The sequence below is a fragment of the Artemia sp. Qi Xiang Cuo genome, chromosome 8, assembly GCF_049724085.1.
Source record: "Artemia sp. Qi Xiang Cuo chromosome 8, ASM4972408v1, whole genome shotgun sequence".
NCBI classification, from domain to species: Eukaryota; Metazoa; Arthropoda; class Branchiopoda; order Anostraca; family Artemiidae; genus Artemia; species Artemia sp. Qi Xiang Cuo.
This window is the reverse complement of record NC_142801.1, coordinates 56,928,709-56,948,791: the sequence shown is the minus strand read 5'-3', so window position 1 is coordinate 56,948,791 and position 20,083 is coordinate 56,928,709. Positions and strand designations below refer to the sequence as shown.

Sequence of the window (20,083 nt, the reverse complement as noted above, 5' to 3'; positions counted from 1 at the left end):
CTTTCATATACGGACTAATTTTTGTTCGTTTTAAGTTTTAACATCATTCCTTATTTTCAGTTAAAAAAAACTTGTTTTTTTTTATTTAATTAAATCCAAGAAACGCATAATATTTAAGCATAAATATTAACTGAAATATGTATAAATGAAGCTACTCAAGTCAATACAAATGGGAATTAAATGAATAATAAAACAATAGTTTGGTATCAATTTCTTCATGTATAACAATTATGCTGTCCCTAAAAAACCTTGTGGCTGGAAAGAGAAAGGGCTACGGCTAACAAAATTGAAAATTTGGGCTAAGGATTATGGCGAAGCGGAACTCGTATTCGGCGTCGAAGGGTTTTTACCACTGTCCAAAATGTGATCGCTTTATTCTTCATTACGGATTGTAGCAAATCGGTTAAACCGATTTGCCGATTTGCTTCATTAAAACCGATTGTAGCAAATATACGAAATGGCTGCTCTCGCATTCGAAATGCGATCGCCTCTGAGCCACTATTTAAAAAGAGTTATTTGAACTCCTTTTTATTTTCGATAGTTTCTAAATGTAAAGTGGCGATACCGAAATTAGCACCAGTTTCTCGTTGAATTATTTTCATCAATTTACATTTCATTAAAAATAAATAACATTCATTGAATCAGGCGACTATAATTATCAAATTTCCATCAAAATTATTGGATTAAGTACCACGGCCATTGATTCCTTTAACGAAATTCATATCGACGAGCAGAGTAATATTTAGGCAATAATGTCAAATAAAATATAAATATACGAAGTTAATGAAGTCGAAGTTAATGGAAATTAAATGAATAATAAAAACAACAGTTTAACATCAATTTCGGTATGTATAACAATTAAGCTGCCTTTAAAAAATTATGGCACGGGAAGAGAATTAATTAACGTTTCCTTATGAATCATTATATTTTAAGTCCCTTAAAATCAAAATACGGAATCTAAGCTACTTAGTACTACTATTGGCAATACTTTAATATTTGGAAGCAGGGTTGCCACCTGTAGCATGAAAGTGCTACTTTATCACTATTCCATTATGTGTAGCACTGTATCACGTGCTCAGGGCTGCCACCTGTAGCACGGAAGTACTATTTTAGCACTATTTCATTGTGTGTAGCACTGTATCACGTGCTCAGGGCTGCGATCTGTAGCACAGAAGTACTATTTTAGCACTATTATAGTCAATTTTGTGACTGTAGCACCGAAAATCACTGTGTAGCACGCAAACTTGGGCAATTGTAGCATTTTAGAAACTGACCGTGGTGGCAACCCTGCTTGGAAGTCGTTGTTCCGTAAATTAATTAACTTTACCGTTAGAATTTATTGCTTTGAATCAGAAGAATTCGAGAATCATCTTTTTTCCTTTTTTTTTAAACCAAACGCAATAAAAAGCTTTTTCAAGGATAATAAAATTTTAATTTTGAGGGGAATTGCCAATAAAAGTGATTTATCACCAAATTAGATAATGATTTTTTATTTGCGTGATTTTGTAGGTGATTCACAAATTGAGTGATTTACGGTGATTTTTGTCAGAAATGGTTATTAGCTTATTTTTATTTTGGTTTCTAGTCGACTGTCCTCCACACAACTCAAAAAGTGAAAAAAAAATACTTTTCGCTTCATGGGTTTCAATAAAAAGCTTTTTAAGGTAAGCATAACTCCAACTATGTATTTAAAAAAAAAAATCTAACACGGCATTAACAGCAGTTTTTAATGAAAGCTTGATGACGCTAAATGTAGCGGTGAAATGTTGTAATCTTGATAATTATCCGTTTAACGTTTGCTACGGTTGAAACTCCTTTTAAAGGAATTTCAAAATGACAGTCCGGAATTTACTCCTGCTAGAAAATTTATTACTTCTGAATGTTTTTGTTAGATATTTCTAGGTATAAGGGGTTTTTTGGTAAAGGATATCAGCATGACTGACGTTATGATTCGTTAGTCTACGAGCGAAATCATGCAGTGACCGTCCATGCAAAATGTTCAGAAGAAGGACCAATCATATTATAGAACTCCAACATAGGTGATACGTCGAACTGCGCATGCAGTGACTAGGGATATCTCACAAAATTATTGCCAGGAAATGACGTCCTTCAGTTAAGCTATGGCTGACAGTGAAACCCATTCATAAAAATAACAAGAGTAGGAGGCAAGAGTTATTTTTGATTTTATCATGAAGTCGTCAAAAAAGAAGAAAAAATGGAACAAAATTGAGCTATTATACCTAAAAGATAGGGTAGCGGCGAAGAGGCTGCTTGGAAAGATCATTGGCTTATGAATATACTGGCTCGTAACTTTTGATGGTTAAAAAACTAGCTATTTCGTGCTACAGGTGACAACCCTGCTTCCGAATATTAAAGTATTGCCAACTAAACTTGATGAAACTTCTATATTTGGAATGGGGAGATGACTTGTGTCAAGCAAAACTTAACTCCTGCGTAAGAAACTCCCCCTCCCCCTCCCACCGACTTAAATATAGTAAAAATGCCGAATCAAAGTGAAAAATTGGATCAAAGTTGGCAATTCTTCAGCCACGGTACTAGGCAACTGTGTTCTTCAAGGTAGACAAAGATTCGTCAAAGTCAATGAAAAATCATTGAATGGGTCTTACCCGCCTCTGTTTCGGCGGCCATGATCACGAAATCACCAAGTCTGTCTTTTGCCGTCATCGATCACAGATAATCATGAAAATCTTAAGGCCGAGAAGATATTTCATTTCTGGCAGTAGTCGTAGGCCAAATAATTAGTAGCTTCACCATTTTAGCATTGCGAAATAGGCAATTGAAGGTTGGATAAAATTTTGATAGCTCGGAGAAGATCTATTTTTGAAGTATTGCTTTTTGAAAGATATAAATTTGCAAGAGAAAGATGGGATTTGATAGCATAGTCGTCAATACCGAGAAATCGCTTGATAACGAGAGGCAACCCTTTCTACTTTCAAAAAATCGAAAAAATTTAAACTTCAAATTGAAGGGCTGAAGACAGATAAAGTGCGGAGTATAGGGATTTTTGGCAAGAAATTTTGGTTCATCTCACTCGTGAAATAGTCCTTACCTCTAACTATGAAGTTTACAAAAGTCTGGTTAAACTGGCTGACTAATATCGCGTTTACCGGTTGTTGAGTTTGAAACAAAATGCTTGGGACGAGTGAAAGCGGCTTGATTTCTCCTGCTCTGTGCAGTATTTCTACATTTTGGAGGATTCAGTTTCTATATATCTTCTCAAGCCAAGAATTCAGATATGTTTTTGCTGAAGCTGGTCCATTTGATATCACCTCTCAGCTATTGGGGTGCCATATATGTCACAGAAATTACTGCTAGTACCTTATAAATCAGAAAACTGTCTGAAGTTGTTTTTACAAACAATATGCTATAACTAATACTTTTTAAATTATCTGTGAATCTGAGGTAAAAGAGGCTGTATTTGAGGTGAAAAGAGGTTGATTTTGTCCAGTATCATTTTGCTTCACACATTTCCTCGCCGTTAGAACTACGAGAAATGGTAGCTAGTACAGCATCAACACGGCAAAATTTGCCGGTCACCCTTTAAACAGAGCAGATTGTTTGAAAACAAGCGATTCAGGACGGTCCCTTCAAGACCCAAACCTTTTTTCTCGCTACAAATGAAAATTCGTCTCATCAGACAGTTTTTTTTTAAGAAAGTTTCAAAGTTTGGTTTACTATCGGATATAGTTTGCTCTGTACTATGTAACAGGTATCGGTGGAACCATAATGGAAGGTAAAGGCTAATACGCCAGGATTCCACAAATAGTCCATGTCGTGCGTTGCCGCACGATTTAAATATGTCAAGCCTTGCAACTCAGGGAAAAATTCTGAAAGGATGCTGATGTTTTTCAGAAAATCAGTCAAAACCAAGTTTGATCTCTTGGCTTGACATAAGTCTTGCTTGAAGTCCTTTATATTACCCAAACATAATGGAAGCGCCGCCATAACATTGGGCAATGTCCAATATCAAATCTACACCAATCTCTTCTTAAAGCTTCACGAATCATGTTGGATAAGCTTTCAGAGTCTAATTTTTACATAGGATAGCAACTGATTGGTCGATCTAGAACTATTCCTTTTGAAGTATACTTGTATAAGATCTTAATTGCTCAACTTTGACACATCCATTTTCACAAAACTTTTAAGGCTTATGAGTAAGGAAGGAATGTATTTAGGAGCTTAACTAGATCCTACCGTAGTTGAATAGAAGCTTTAAAGTCATTTCTAAAGATCTCATACAACTTTCCAAGACAACAAAAATTGATCTGATTCCTGAAGTTTTACTCACTTGGACCTACTACGAGTACTTTTCTTAAATTATTAATGAAAATTTTCCGGAAAAGGATTTTTTTCGTTTTTGGAGACAGAAAAGATTTATTTTTATCTAATGAGATTTTCAGTTCACCTTTATTTTTAATTAGGATTTCAAATAAAGAAAATTAATTGCTGAGGGATAGGGTTCCAAAGTAATATGGCCATTAAGCACTTTTAATCAGTGGCGTCAGTTGGGAGGGCAGGGGGCTTCTTCCCTTGATTCTCCCCTTAGATTTTGGACAATAACTTTTTCAGGGCATTTTCATTGAAAAAGGTCTTTTCTGATATGGTCATTGAAACAATTGAGTAAAGTGACAAATTTACCCCCCGCCCCTAAATATCAGAAAATATATTTTGCATTATTGCTATTATCTTTTTATACGAAATACCTGTGTTTTACAAAATTGACAATAGCAATTACGCAGTTAAGATCTAAATACGTAAAATAATGTTAGCTGATTATATGTACCAGCGGCAACTGAACACGAATATTGCTCAACTTCGAATCACTTTCTACATCATTTTCTTTAAAAAATGAAATCAAACAATTTGGCACGAAAAAAGACACAGCTGGCAAAGAATCAAAAGGTTTGACTAATTGCGTAACAAATACCACAATAGTTTAAAACTGTGTTATATAATAGTTCAATAACCTTCGTATATTACATTCTGAGTTGATATCTTCCCCAAAATTCTTAGCTTACCTAACTTGCTTATCTCTAATAACTGTCATACAAAACTGTACCTCTAAACATGTTTCGGGAAAAATATGAATAGTTTGTATTATTTCTTCCTTTTTTTACATTTTTACACTGGAGAGGTGGCGTTGTCTTTACAGTTGTATACTAAGGGTGCATTCCAGGTTTGACAAAGACAGAAAAGTAACTCTGAATTTTCTTTTGGAGTAACCTTTACAAAAGATAGTAGACAGGCATCTTTATTGAAGTAAATTTGCATCATTATCATCATTGGTATTACTGTGAGATTGAAAAAAAATTGAAAATATTATAGCGAAAGAGGAATGAATATAATTAAAACTTTTGAAAATAATGTTATTATAAGACTAATTAGCTCTTAGTTACTTCACAACCGTTCCCACTGGATGTCAAATTAAAATAAATTCGGTTTTTAATGTGAAGTTACTAGGACTTACAACCTGGAATGCATATTCAATGTATATTTTCATGTTTTCTGTTTAGGCCTGAGATCTACCAAAAAATGCTCAAAATACCCTGAGACGATATTTAGTCCACATTTTTAGTCACCAGATTTTACAGTCTTTATGCTCGTTTTTAACGCTCCTTTTTGTGGTTCAAAGGGGGCAGTGCCATTTAAAAAACAATTTAAGCCTTGTCTGTATATCCCAAAATTCTTGGCTTATTTACAACTTATTTCAGATAATCCTCGTAAGAAAGTGACAAATAAGCCATAGATGTCAAGTTGACCGTTAAAAGTACTGTCCAGGTGTTTCAATAGGTCTTAGCTTTTCAGTGGAGAGGCCTCAGATCTTGGCCTTGGAAGGATTTAAAATTGCTGATAATAGGCCACGTAATATCATGTGGCAGTTTTAGTTACAATTACTTATGAAGTCTTTAGTTTAAAAGTTTACATTTGTCATCTAAAACCTCGATAATAGACTAGCGGCAAATCATATTTTTAATTATAGCTGGCGTTGTGAATTTAGGAATAAAAACAAATCCATACTCAAATCGGGAGAGATTTCCGATTCACTATTTTAAAGTGACCAGTAGTGTAACCCCAACGAATATGCAGGAGTGGGTTGGGAAGATGGCACCATTAAGCATATCTTTGTAAAAGATAATGTAAGAAATATCATAAAGAACCATTTTGTATTCAGCATCCCGTTTTTCCTCTGAGAGGCTGCTATTTATCCTTACTTTACATAGTTGATCTAAGATCACACTATATTAAGAACGAAGGAGTATTAAGATGTTGACATCCCTAAAAGTAACAAATCTAATTATTTTGTACTCCGAAAAGCTAATTTTTTCGTGTTATATCATATTCGTTTCATACCTACACTTTCATATTGATATATTTACGAATATTTCCTGTTGTATTTTTCGTTCTATTCTAACGGAAAGAGTTCTAAAAACTATTTTTTACTTTTCCTGGAAAGTTGAAGGTTCTTGGGCGGGGAAATACATACGACTACTGCTATTCGATTATTTTTAAGAATGGGTATGTAAAATTAGGTCAGTGTGGCTGGCCCTTCCTACCCTTTCCTGTCAAATAGGGGAATTGATGTTATTTATGTTTGCCCATAAGGAAAAGAATGTTATTTGGCTCAGATCTTCAGGCTAGCTCCCGTTCATATAAAGGAAATTATACTAATAATTACAAACACTGGACTCCTTTTTTCTTGTTACATTGATTTCCATCACCATCAGCGTGTTTTTAAAATTTTATCGTCCCCCCCCCCAAAAAATTAATTTTATTATTGATTAGTGTTATGCAATAATAATGATATAATATAATATAAATTTGTTTCCCACAAAAGCATAAACAACCATGTGAAGCAAAAAAAACGGATGAGAAAAGAAAGCAAAAAACAACAAAGGAGTTATATGTATCTAAATTATTTTGCTATTGAATTTTATCTTCGGAAGCTACGTGTGCTGCTGTATCCCGAGTATCCTGGGTATCAACTTTATCTGGATATCCTGGTGCTAATCATTCAAATTAAGATATTCTTTCTCAATCACTCTTGTCAGGGTTTCAAAAAACTCGGGAAGTTCAAAGTCGGGTGGTGCTCAGTCTTATTTTGAAACAGGAGTAAAACTTGAATTGTTTTCGTTTCCAAGAACCCATAAAATGTTGAGCCAGTAGGCATATATACAATGTTGCTTTACATGGGATTTCATGTCCATAAGAATGTTTAAGTATCCTAGGAATATTTACAAAAATATGTGAAATTTACTATATGTACATAAAATGTACAATTGCTATAACGAGAAAATAACGGAAGAACAAATCGTTTAGATTTAAATTCAGCATATTATACAAATGTACGGTACTTTTTAGTAGATTAGTACTGGCTATTACAATAATAATATTAATTTTAAATATAAGCTAATAAAAAAATTTATAATAATTTTAAAACAATTTTAGTCAGTAATTTTTAGTAATTGAAAGATTTTCAATAAACGTTTTTTCAAGTTTTACTTTCACTGAAAACATTTGGATTGCATTTGCTGTCGCTTTAATGTGCTAGTAATCGCATGTGTTTTCACTTCAAAGAAAAACCCGGGTTTTAGAATTTTTCAAATTTGAATTTTGTTAAAAAAAAAAAAAAAAAAAAAATATGCTCAAGTTAGACTCGAGTTTCCAAACTTGAATTTAGCTCTCCAAACTCCTGCTACACTATCCAGAAAAGAAACTCATTGTTCTCACTCGGATGATCTGGGATTTTTTTGAGTTCTTACTATACTGTGATTATTTGATAATGACGAATGAGAAAACAAGACTTGAATAGCAGTAGCAGTAGTTACTTTATTTGGTTTACATTTAAAAAAGAGGGAAACGTGTTGGCCGGCATCGTGTTTGCGGTTTACAAGGAATAAAGGGTAACAAATATGTTTCATTACTTCTTACCTCTCCTCCAAAGCCCTGGTTTTAATGTAGTACTTGAAGCAGATTCTGTACTTATTCTTTTCTTTTTATTGTATTGGGGGCCTTAAATTCAGACGGAGGAGGAGGATAACCCCTCTAATGTGCACTGGGTAGGGCCCATCGGCGTATGGATACGTCCCGTCAGTCACAAATCTTCCCCCAGCAATGGGTAAATTGCTGGTGTTGCAGGACACCAAAAGGGCGCAGTCTCGGTAATAAATACAGTCGGCCCCTGCTAGGGACAGAGAGGAGTGGCTTACTGCTCCCGAAGCCAGCCAAGAAACCCCTTCTTTAACTTTAATGATGAATATGAATAAGAGATCAAATATGAGAACCAGTGCTACCGCGTCCGGGGTAACTGACGATAATGCGTTAAGAGATACCGCGTCCCGGGCAGCCGACGATTCGACAACTGTGAATCGCATAACTATATCTACGTTGACAACCACAACCCTGGAGGCTATTGTCTATCTAAAATTAACTATGCCAATTGGTACCCTCAACACTAGAACCCTCGCTAAACAAGGGGAAATAGACCTACTCCTAAGAGAGATAAAACGGTACAGCTGGGACGTTATCGGTCTCGCCGAAACCCATCTTCCAGTCACTGGTGAAGAGAAACATGGAGATGTTACCCTTCTACTTTTGGGACGTAATGATGGGAAACATTGACAAAGTGTAGGTTTCCTACTGTCTAATAAAGCCAGAAAATCCTTAATATCTGTAACCCCCCTCACGGAACGGATCGTCATCATCCGCCTGAAAGATTCACCCACCAACCTCACAATTATCCAAGTATACGCTCCGGGTTCCAGCAGAGGCGACGAAAAGTCTTAAAACTTCTATCTCTAGCTTCAAAGTCTGGTTCATTCTGTCCCTAAAAAGAACATAATCTTTGTCATTGGTGACTTTAACGCCATCGTTGGAAACAACCACACAGGACACGAAGATGTAATGGGCAAATTTGGACATGGAAAAATGAACAGAAGAGGAGAACGCCTTATCGAATTCTGCAGACAGTAATTTAGTCATTACAAACACACTGTTCAAGCACAGACCTCGCCGTAAGACATCCTGGACCTCACCGGATGGAAAAGCTAAAAACTTAATAGACTACATCCTCGTGTGTAGACGTTGGAAAACGTCCGTCCTAAACACAGTCACGCTAGCTGGTGCCGACTTTGACAGCGACCATTCGCTTGTCATGTCTAGGTTCAAAACAAGACTTAAAACAGCATCAAAGTTGTCTAAGAAAACCCCAAAATTTTGAGTAGATCTACTGAAAGACGAGAACACACGTATGACCTATATTACCCTTCTATCCGAAAAAATTTCGGAGCTCACGTCGAGCTCTTCACCTATCCTGTGTAAGGAAGATATTGACAACCTGGTGACTAGCAGCACAAATATCATATGTGATGTCTCTCATTCCACACTGGGTAACCAAAAAAACATTCAGAAACCTTGGATAACAGACGAGATCATCTCCCTCTGTGAAGAAAAGCACCAACCCACAAACAGGCAAGATAAAGAAAGTAGGGACCAATACAAGCAACTCAAACGAGCTGTTGAGAAAACCATCAGACGTGCACATCATGCTTTTTTAAAGAAACGTGTGATCAATGTAAGTCGGCCTCCAAGAAAGGAGACCTCCACTACATGTTTAGAAGAGTGCGGGAATTGGCCAAAAAGAAGGACATCAAAGCGTGTTCCCTTCTCGACGAACATAGAAACCAAATACAATCCACAGACGGTATCCGCTCTCGATGGAAAAACCATTTTAAAAATAAACTGAATCTGGACATCCACCCAGACCCAACAATTCTCTATACTTTCCCCATAACCTCTGCAGATCCAAGTCCTCCCCCTCTTCACTTTGAAATAGAAGCAGCTATCAGAGACTTGAGAACAAACAAAGCTGCCGGCCCCGATGGAATCCAGCCCGAACAACTGAAAGTAAACTGCAAACCACTCCTTGACCTTTACCACAAAATTGCCACAGCTGCTTGGGAAAAAAGTCACTTCCCCTCACCCTAGTGCGAAGCCACGATAATCCCACTACATAAGAAAGGCTCTAAAGCTGTCTGCGACAACTACCACCCTATAAGTCTTACCAGCCACGCAGCAAAAATCCTCACAAGAGTCATGCTCGGGCGTATATGAGCCATTTCCTCAATGGTCACTCCGGAATACCAAGTCGGCTTCCGACCTAATAGATCAACAATTGATCAGATATTCACTGCTCGGCAGATCATGGAAAAGTATAGCGAACTTGGCCGCAGCATCTACCACCTCTTCATAGACTTTAAACAAGCTTTCGATCGGATATGGAGAGAAGGTCTATGGCACATCCGTCTTCACTTTGGCATCCCATCCAACCTGATCTCGCTGACCAAAGACATGTATAAGAAGTTCAGTAGCCGCGTCATGACTGGAGAAGGACTTAATGAGAGCTTCAAAACCTCTACCGGAGCACTTCAAGGTTGCCTAATATCACCGGAGCTGATCAGTGTCCTCCTCGCTGCAGCCCTTTCACTCACAGACAACCCACCCGGCGCCCTTGTCGGAGGAGTGGTGATAGACAAAGTGGCACATGCTGATGACATAGACCTAATAACCGAGTCCCTTCAAGAACTACAATCTCAGGCTAACAGCGTTCACTCGTCCACCAACCTCTTCGGGATGGCCATCAACACCTCAAAAACGAATGCCATGTGCTGCTCACGCAAGTTCGATTCACAGGTAAATCTCAGCCTTCAGCTTGGTGGAGGTACCATTGAGTGGGTGGAAAGCTTCACTTACTTCTGATAACAACCAACTCAAAGACATCAAGAGAGCGAACTCCAGTTTTAAAGCTCTGATGTCCATCTGGAGGAATAAGAACTTAACAACAACTCTCAAAACGAAACTCTTCTACTCCCTCATTATTCCGATCGCCATCTATGCCTGTGAATCCTGGACGCTTAAAACAGACGACCAACGCCGCCTAGCTGCCTTTGAAACCAAATCCCTACGACGCATCGCTGGTATCACCTACCACGACAGAATCTCCAACTCCAAGCTTCTCCATAATCTGAAAGTCAAACTTACAATACTGGACAAAATAAAACTACAACAACTCAAATTGCACCCAACGCATGGCTAGCACTCGTCTCCCGAAGATAACCTTCGATGGACGAGTACACGGTTCTCGCCCCAGAGGTCGCCCTCCGAAGAGATGGAAAGAAAACTTCTCACCCTAAAACCTGCCACAACTCTGCCGCCTGGCCCACAACCGAAGCACCTACAGGAGGCACATCAATGAACTGGTTAAAGAAGAGGCCCCAAAACGACCTTCAAGGACGGATGGGACATACGTCAAGTCAAGTCAAAGTCATATTGCTTATTTCTTTTTAATTCTTTTTTATATCATTTCTTTTTCTTATATTTTAATATTTTTTCTTTTTATTTTCTTCTTTTCTTCTTATGTTTCCTTTTCTTTTTTATATTATTATATTTCTTTTCTTGTCTTATTATTATGTTAGTATGGTAATTCCTTAAGTATTTTCATGAAGCTATTTTTCTTACCCCTACCCTCTTCCAGCTTTTCCTAGAGAAACCAAATCTCTGTTTTGCTACCACTACTAACAATTTACTGCAGAACCAAGCCACCTGAGGCCAACACAGGTGCGCAAGCTCTCCCCTCCTAATTTATTCAAAGCTTCACTTTTTACCCCCTTCCCAAGAAGTTCCAGTTTCCTTTAAATCCTGTCTTATGATCTCTTCCCACTCCTATTGGGTTCAACAACTGCTTTTCGTTGGCAAAAGATGGATGGCTAAAAAGAACAATCTTGGCATTATGCCATCCTTCATCCACAAAACATGTCTTAGCCCTCTCAACCTTTCTGTAATTATATCCCCTAGAAAGTGGGATATAACCATGTTTTCGCATTAGCTGCGAATAATGCTTGTTAGCTCTTTCATTAGCTGCTGTTTTCTTATCTTCATTTCACTAAGTACGATATCTTTTTCTATATAAAGTAAGGGTGTGTATTCAGGATCATTTTAGGGGAGTGTAGGGCTATTCTTTGGAGGATTACAAAAAATTCATCAAAAATTTGTTTATGTGCATTTTATTACGTTTTTACAAGTTTGACGAAATTTTGGGAGTGGGTTCAAACCCCGTAACCCCTCCCCCCATAGACGCGGCCTTGATATAAAGTATTTTAATGTTTATTCTTGTTTTTATGTAATATCTTATGGATCTACTTTCTCACAGTTTTTACTCCTTGCTCCAGCTCCAAGTCCTGCATTTAAGAGAGAATCTGAAGCTATATTTTGCATTACTTAGTTCTTTCTATTTTTTATTTCAGTATGATTATGCCTTTAGTCATGAGGGAAGCTGTTGTTCAGCTTTCAAAATCTGGGATTGGTAATGCCTCCGATTCTGCAGATTTGGCTAATTATGGGTTTCTGTATGGAACATTCCCAACTGCCCCGTCTGTCTTCGTTTTTGCCACCCAGTATAACTTTGTTCCTGAAATGGTAAGTTATTTAATTTTAGTTATTCAGAATTCATCAAATATAGCAGTTAAAAGACCAAATGACAGCGAAAAAAAAGGAACATTGAATATAAAAAGCACTATGTAATACCACGCACGCAGGGCCGTATCTAGGATTTTTTTCGGAGGGTGGAGGGAAGGGGGGGGTTGGTTAAAAAAACGCATCAAAAATTTGTTTATATGCATTTTGTTACGTCATTACGAGCCGGACAAACATTTGGCGGGGGGGGGGAGGTCAAACCCCTTACCTCCTCACCCTGTATAAAGCCGTGCATACATGCAACAAGCGAAAGAAATGGATTAACTACTTTATTTACAAGTCATCTCCTATACTAATCACGTTTTACTGTTTTTCTTAAAAGGCTGGACCGTCGTAGCGTTTTCTTACAGTGTTTTAAGATAATAAGTGAGAACGGTAAGCTGAATATTCGGCAGAAAAGGCGTCTTTTTTTAGCGATTGTTTTCGAGTTGACAGGCGTCCTGGTTTTACTTCTCCTTTTCTGTGAAAAATTTAATAAAAATACACACTTCTATGTTATTTAGTGGCTAAAAATATCAGAAAAATGATTTTCTTACAGTGAAGTCCCTGTCAATGACGCGACCCCGTTTGCTCAATCAAAATCTTGGGCATGGCCCAACCCCACCCCCTGAAATTCGGGTTATTTTTACCAATGGCTTTGTAGCATAAGTTAAAATACTTGTATGAAATTGTGTGAGCATTAACGAAAACGTTTACACTTAAAGACTAGACAGACGGACCGTGTTCTTCCAGCGTTTTGTGAGTGCGCAAGTGCGAACGAAAAGTTGTCTTTTTCGCAGTAAAGGTATCGCGTTTGTCAAATATTTGCATAATTTAATTGGCATTATTGAAAATATTGACATGAAATAGGGCAAGAATTAACTATTTCCGTTAAACGTAACGGCTAGACAGACATACCGTTTTTGCCTGCGTTTTAGGAGCGTATAAGTGCGAATGATAAGTTTTTTTTTGTAGAAAAGTTGTAACTTTTGGCAAATGCTTTAGAATTCTAAAACTTGGATGCCCAAACAAAACAGCTTAATTTACCAAGCCTTCAGCAAGCATGTTAAGTGGGGTAGCATGAGCTAACGCTTGATTTTTTAGTTTATTTTATCTTTAATTTTATATAACCCTATTTTCATTTTGTTTTGGTAACCGGAATTGCCTTTCTTTCTCTTTTTTTCTTTCATTGACGTTTTGTGTAACGTACATGGTTTGTTTTGTTTTGCCATGGGTTCCTCGGACAAGTGTTAGCTTCTTTAACCCGTTGCGTGTTGCATTTTTGTTGTTTTATCTCTTTGTGAAATTAAGTTGAAATCATATATCAAGTATTTCTGTAAATCTATCATAAAAAATTTTCATTGGTGATGAATCGAACCTTCTATCCAACGCATTATCCAGGATTTTTCTTCGCGGAGGGGGGTTGCATTTTGTTGGGTGGGGGGGGGGCTACAAAAAAGCTACAAAAAATATCAAAATTTGTTTAAGTACAATGTTGTTACTTTTTTACCAGTCAGACAAAAACTTCAAGGGTGGAAGTTAAACCGGGCAACCTCCCCCCTCCATCTCCCCACTGGATGCGAATTTGCCTCCGACTAAAATAAGTCTCTATAATGAACTGTTCGCAACTCAAATGAATTAACTGTACTTCTAAGCATGATTTGCTTTATTTGGACCGAAAGTTCCGCGTTTAATAGTTTCTAGCCAATCTTAATAAATGCCATATCCAATGTATATATCTGTGTGTAAGTTTATGTATGTTTGTCTGTGGTATGAATAAAAATATAGACTATTCTGGCTAGAAGCTTAAATCTTAGTTGATATAATTCCCAAATACATTCTTAGATATCCTCGTTTTTTCATCCTTTTTGATTTTATTTTTCATTTTGTTAGTTTCTCTCCTCTCTGAGTTTCATTTGATATAATTTCCAAACCGTCAACAAAGATAAGCTGCTCAAATTTCTAAACTGTTGCTGAAAAAAAAACCATAAAAACAACACACCAATAAAAAAAAATTGAAAACTCGACTTAGAATAAGGTCAGGACTTAAATCATATCTCCCTACCTGATTTAATTCACTCTAGGTGGTTTCTCATTTGAGGGTCGACTAAACGGTCACAAAAAGGTAATGATATAGAGCATAGGGCGACCGATTAGCGAGGACTAATTGTCTGAGCGATTGGAGGATTCCAGTGAGGGTCCATTTGCGAGGGCCAAAGGCTTAACCCACGTCCTAGTGAAGTGAATACCCAGTTGATAAACGACATTTTTATTCTAAGGGCCTTCTTCTCCGTTATTGCAGATATAATGTGTGAAAATCTGTGCGTATCAATTACTATATAAGCAATCTTATTTAAGCTATTTGGGTGGGAGGATGTCGTGAAGAAACATTTAAAGAAATGGAAACTTCCTGGGAAGATGTAAAGAGGGAGGCTTTGAATAGGTTGGGATGGAGGAGGAGCGTGCGTAGTTGTGTTAGCCTCAGGCAGCTTGGTGCTGCAGTGAGTCTTTAGTAGTAATATAACTTCTTTTGCAACCAGAACTTCTTTTTTACAAGAAAATGCGACGCGCTAAATACGCGACAAAGTCTTAGAAGAAGTGAGTATTTACAAAACACACATTAAATAGCTGATCAATGATTGACAAAAGAAACCAACTACTAGTTTCCTAATTAGTTCCACTTTCATTCGTTTTCTCTTCTTCAGTTTTTGCAAAAAAGTGTCCTGCTTCTTGCAATATTGTGTTACGTGTTTAAGGCCATATCCGTGGGGGGAGTGGGCTACCGGGTTTGAACCCCCCCCCTTTCTCCGAATTTTCGGCCGACTCGTAAAAAGGTAACAGAAATGCATATAAACAAATTTTTGATGCGTTTTTTAAAGTTTTTTTGTCCCCCCCTCCCTCCGAACAAAATCCTGGATACGCTCGTGTACGTGTCCCCAAAAATTGTATTTTGAGTAACCAGTGTGGTGTTGAGACTAGTATGGACTTTGTCAGTTAGTGTTTGAAAAATATGGCCAAGGTTATCTTTGTTCAGAGGAAAGATAAAAAGATAAAATCAAGCGGTTTGGTGCTAATATAAATGCAAATATGCAAAAAATTTACTTAATCAATTTGGCTCCTAATTGGCTCGTATAAGGAATCGAAGGTCATTGCCACTGGAGAAGAAAAATTGGGTAATAAAATAAAACTGCCTCTAAAATTGGAAATGAAATTGCTGCATACACTATCTTCATTTGCTGACGTTAAATGAAGGATTTTTTTCCCTTTTTTTGACGCTTATCAATGCAGACAATAAAAAAATTTAGACTTAAAAACACGTTGTTTATTAGATCCTATTTTATTTGTAGCTCTTGACTTTGACGTTTAACTAGCATTAAATAAATAGTGACATTTTTTCAAACTATCAAGGTAATTAAAGTCATCTATATGCAAAAGTTAAGATAATCAGTCTTTCCAACCCCTAATTCAACTTATCGCGTATTCCTTCATCCCTGAATAATCCATCTAACACCTCTTTGCCGACAAACCACAATCCCCTTAGAAGTCTCAAAGCAAAGAGAATATAATTCCCGTCATATTAAATAGATCTTTGGGGTCATTCTCTTTAATTCGTGAGAGAGAGTATCGACCAGGTTTACGAGCTGAGGCGCAATTCCAAAAGCATTTTGTGTGTGACATGCTTATTGCTGCAACAGCCTCCTCATACAGTTCAAATAGCTTCCTGGACAGATTCCTGATTTGATTTCATACCATAGTATATTTCTTTTTGTAATAGTCCTTATGCTGTATATTCTGTTTATGTAATGCGCTGCATTTTTCTTTTTATTTAATGCTCTCTGTAATTCTTTAGGAGGAGGTTTAGGGTTTCGAGCATATCTTACTTTAGTCTACCTTTCTAAGACCTCTTGTAGTACTTGTTTCATTCTGTTCTAAGATTCCTCAACACCGCTTTCATTAATTAGGGACCAGATCTCCTCTACCAGGTCTTCAGAGGTCTGGCAACCTCTGGACACATGCCCGGTAAAAGCTGAATGTTTTGGATACAGTCTAATTGAGCATTTTATGGCAATGTGATCGCTTGCACCTGTTACTGCTTCTAACAAATCATTCCAACACGAAACTGCCTGAGGATAACACGGTTGCGCTTGCTCCTTCTCCATCCCAGTCTGTTCAAAGCTTCAATCTTTACTTCCTCGTATGAAGTTCCAGTTCCCTCAAATCTTTTCTTATGATCCGGCGATTTCTTAGCTGGAACCTAGTAAAGAGCGAGCCATTATAGTGACGCTCTGTCTATTAGAAGGCTCGGGGGTATTAACCCTGCTCCTGTTGCAAGGCCGTACCCAGAGGAGGGGGTATGGGGGTTTGGACCCCTCCCGAAATATTTTTTTAACTTGTGAAAACGTAACACAAATGGATATAAAAAAATTTTGTATGTGTTTTTTGATGTTTTTTTGTGTACCCCCCTTTCCCCCCCCCCCGAAAAAAATATTTGAGTAAAACCCCCTCCAAAAAAAATCCTGGGTACGGCCTTGCCTGCTTGTGATAATTTCTGTCCGTTTTAAGGTTGACTTGATTATTTATTGTACTTTATGTTCTTTTCAGATCCAATTTATTCATTAATATTGATTTCTATTCGTTTTAAGTTCGAGTTATGATTTGACTTCATTTCTGTTCGTCTTTGGTTTAGTGTTGCTCTTTAATTTTCTTTGAAAAACTTCTTTTTGGAAAAAGTTTTTTCTTTGTAATTAATATATCTCAGAGAAGCATTAATAAAGGAATAATCTGATATGTATAGAATTTCCAGAGGCAAGTACGGTATAAAAGGATTTGTTTGGAGGTCTAGAGGATTGACTCTTTTCATGATTGGAGGAAGAGTTTACCCACGCAGAACCCTGTATGACCCCTGGATGAACCCTGTATGACCCCTGTATGACTTTATGAATTTACCAGACATCCAATTAACTCAATTATGTAATTGAGAATCTGTTCCCAGTATGATGGTTCCACTTAAGGCTTCACATTATATGGATATCTTGCACTATATCTTTCAATAGGTCTACAAGGTCTGCATTTTCCATTCGCCATGTTCTGCCTTCTATATGGGAGTCCGTAGGTCGCTAAGGAACCATTGTTTTGGTATTTATGATTTATGATTTTTTTTTTTTTTTTTTTTTTTTTTTTTTTTTTTTTTTTGGGTAGGGAAGTAGTATAGAACAGTGTTGCTGCATTAGATTAGTATAGTACACGGTCTCAAGTGGTGATTTTTTGCTTGTTTTTGTTTTTCTGTTGGTTTTTTAGGGGAATTCATTGATGAGTGATTTGTTTTATAGTTTCGAGAATGGCCACACAAGCCATAAGGCTTTTTTTCAAATATTTATTTTTGGATTGTTTGTTGTTTTTAAAATGAATTCTCTCTCTCTTAAAAATATATTACACTATATTAAGTTTAAAAAAAACTGTATTCAGATGTAATTTTGAACTGCTAATAATACATATTTAGAGAAATATTTGTCTAAAATCACCTCTCTACCAAAATGTGAATTTGTTGGTTTAGGGATTTTATCCAGAGATAGTTAAATCGATACAAATTAAATCGATAAAGATAATATCGGAGACCACACTGCCTTTCCATGACGATAAATAAAAGTTCAAATAGGGATAAAATCCTTTTAATAGACAGTGATGATGATAACAGTGACAGAAATTCACAAAAATACCAGATATTTCGGTCACATATGCAGTGACTGTCATCAGTTTTACTACTGGTGACGGTCACTGCATATGTCACCGAAATATCTGGTATTTTTGTGAATTTCTATCACTGTTATCATCATCACTGTCTATTAAAAGGATTTTATCCCTATTTGAACTTTTATTTATCGTAAATCGATAAATTTCGATTTGTCCGCATTCCATTTAGATGAACAAGGTCTTGCTAGTGCAAATATTTAACTCAATGTAATGGTTTTGATTTAGTTGTTGTTTGTGAAAGAATTGTTACTTCTAGTTGTACAACGTCTCTTTTGGCCCCACGTATTCTGTTAAAATTCTATGCTTTACGAAGTGGCTGGAGATAACAAAAAACAAACAAAAACAAAACAGGTAAATAAATACATAGAAGCCACTTCGCACTTTACTACAGGTAAGCCAGAGCCTGCCTTTGACCTCCTCTCGTACATTCTATCTCGCCTGTTTTCTGTTTGGCTCCTGATTGGCTCCATATGGAAGCCACTTTGCACTTTACTATAGGTAAGCTATGGCTTGCCTTTGACCTCTTTCCATATATTCTACTGGCCTGTTTTCTGTTTGGCTTCTGATGGGTTCTGATTGGCTTCATATGGAAACCATTTCGGACTTTACCACAGGTAAGCTAGGGCTTGCCTTTGACCTCCTCCCATATATTCTACTGGCCTATTTTCTGTTTGGCTTCTGATCAATGGCCAGAAAGCCCGATTTTTGGCAATCTATTGTCCTTCAGCCGCAAAACTTAACCATTCTTTCATTCAAGCCCTAGAAAATGGGTTCAAATCGTATCTTTTGTACAGCTTGGTACAACTTACTTTTGTCCTATGTGTGGAGGTTTAAATGATAGTGTATATCATTTGATGTGTGAATGTGAGGAGCTGAGTGATTGGAGATTGGAAGTGTTTGGTAGGTGACATTTTCGAGATGTTTTATGAGTTTCAGAAGTCTGGCACGATTCCTTCGTCTCCCGATGAATCATAGATCTAAGTTTCTGTAGGATTATGTTAGGATTTGTGTAATTTCTGTGTAATTGTTTTTTTTTTTATATTTTGTGCCATGGCTTATGGGCTTTTAGCGCAAATAAATTAGATTCTATTCTTGTAGTCTGATACACCGTCAGTCACACGAGTGCCTAAGACTATCAGTTGGCAATTCGTCTGGGAAACACCTAATATACATAACTTGAACACTGGTAATACTGGTTTCTTGTGTCCTAATCTCAGTATGAAGGCGTATCTCCTTATTCTTTCAAACCCTTTTTTTAGCTGCGATAAGATACTCTACGCCTTGGCTATTCTACTTTATATATCTTAGAACCGCTCTTATTCTTAGTAGGCCACTATTTATTTACTGACCTCTTTATTTTATCACTAAATAATGAATTTGGTTTTATTAAATTAATTTGATTAATTAAAGAGCCAAGTCGTTAGCAAAACATTTTTTTTAATAATTAATTTTATAATTTAGATTGCGGGTGCTTTGGTGGCGTCAACCTTTTTAGCAGCACCTTTCATGTTTGTATCAGCAAAGATGATTACAGTAACAGCACTGAGCCCAATCAATTACATTTCAGATTTGGACGCGTTCTTGTTCGACGTGGCTATAGTTGGAGTACTCTGTACAGTAAGTAAAGTTATCCTTAAAAAAGGGACCGATCCTTTTCACTCTGCTATTTTATTCCTCAAAAATAATGATACAATTAATTAATTCTTTATTAATCTTATAAAAAGATTTAATAAAATTAAAGATCGTATCCCAAAGCGTAGCATAACGACTTAATAAACAGGCACTAATCTAATTTAACTGTCCC

The 20,083-nt window shown here is 36.8% G+C and overlaps 1 protein-coding gene across 4 annotated transcripts in view; it reads left to right on the top strand.

Annotated features, from left to right (window-relative positions):
* anchor (integral membrane protein GPR155 homolog anchor) overlaps positions 1–20,083 on the top strand; it is a 192,906-nt gene that overhangs the window by 145,610 nt on the left and 27,213 nt on the right. For all 4 annotated transcript variants that reach the window (XM_089093622.1, XM_089093621.1, XM_089093624.1 and 1 more), the window contains 2 exons: positions 12,321–12,492; positions 19,741–19,896. In XM_089093622.1, the coding sequence (XP_088949748.1) occupies positions 12,321–12,492; positions 19,741–19,896 (328 nt within the window). The remainder of the gene's footprint in view (positions 1–12,320; positions 12,493–19,740; positions 19,897–20,083) is intronic.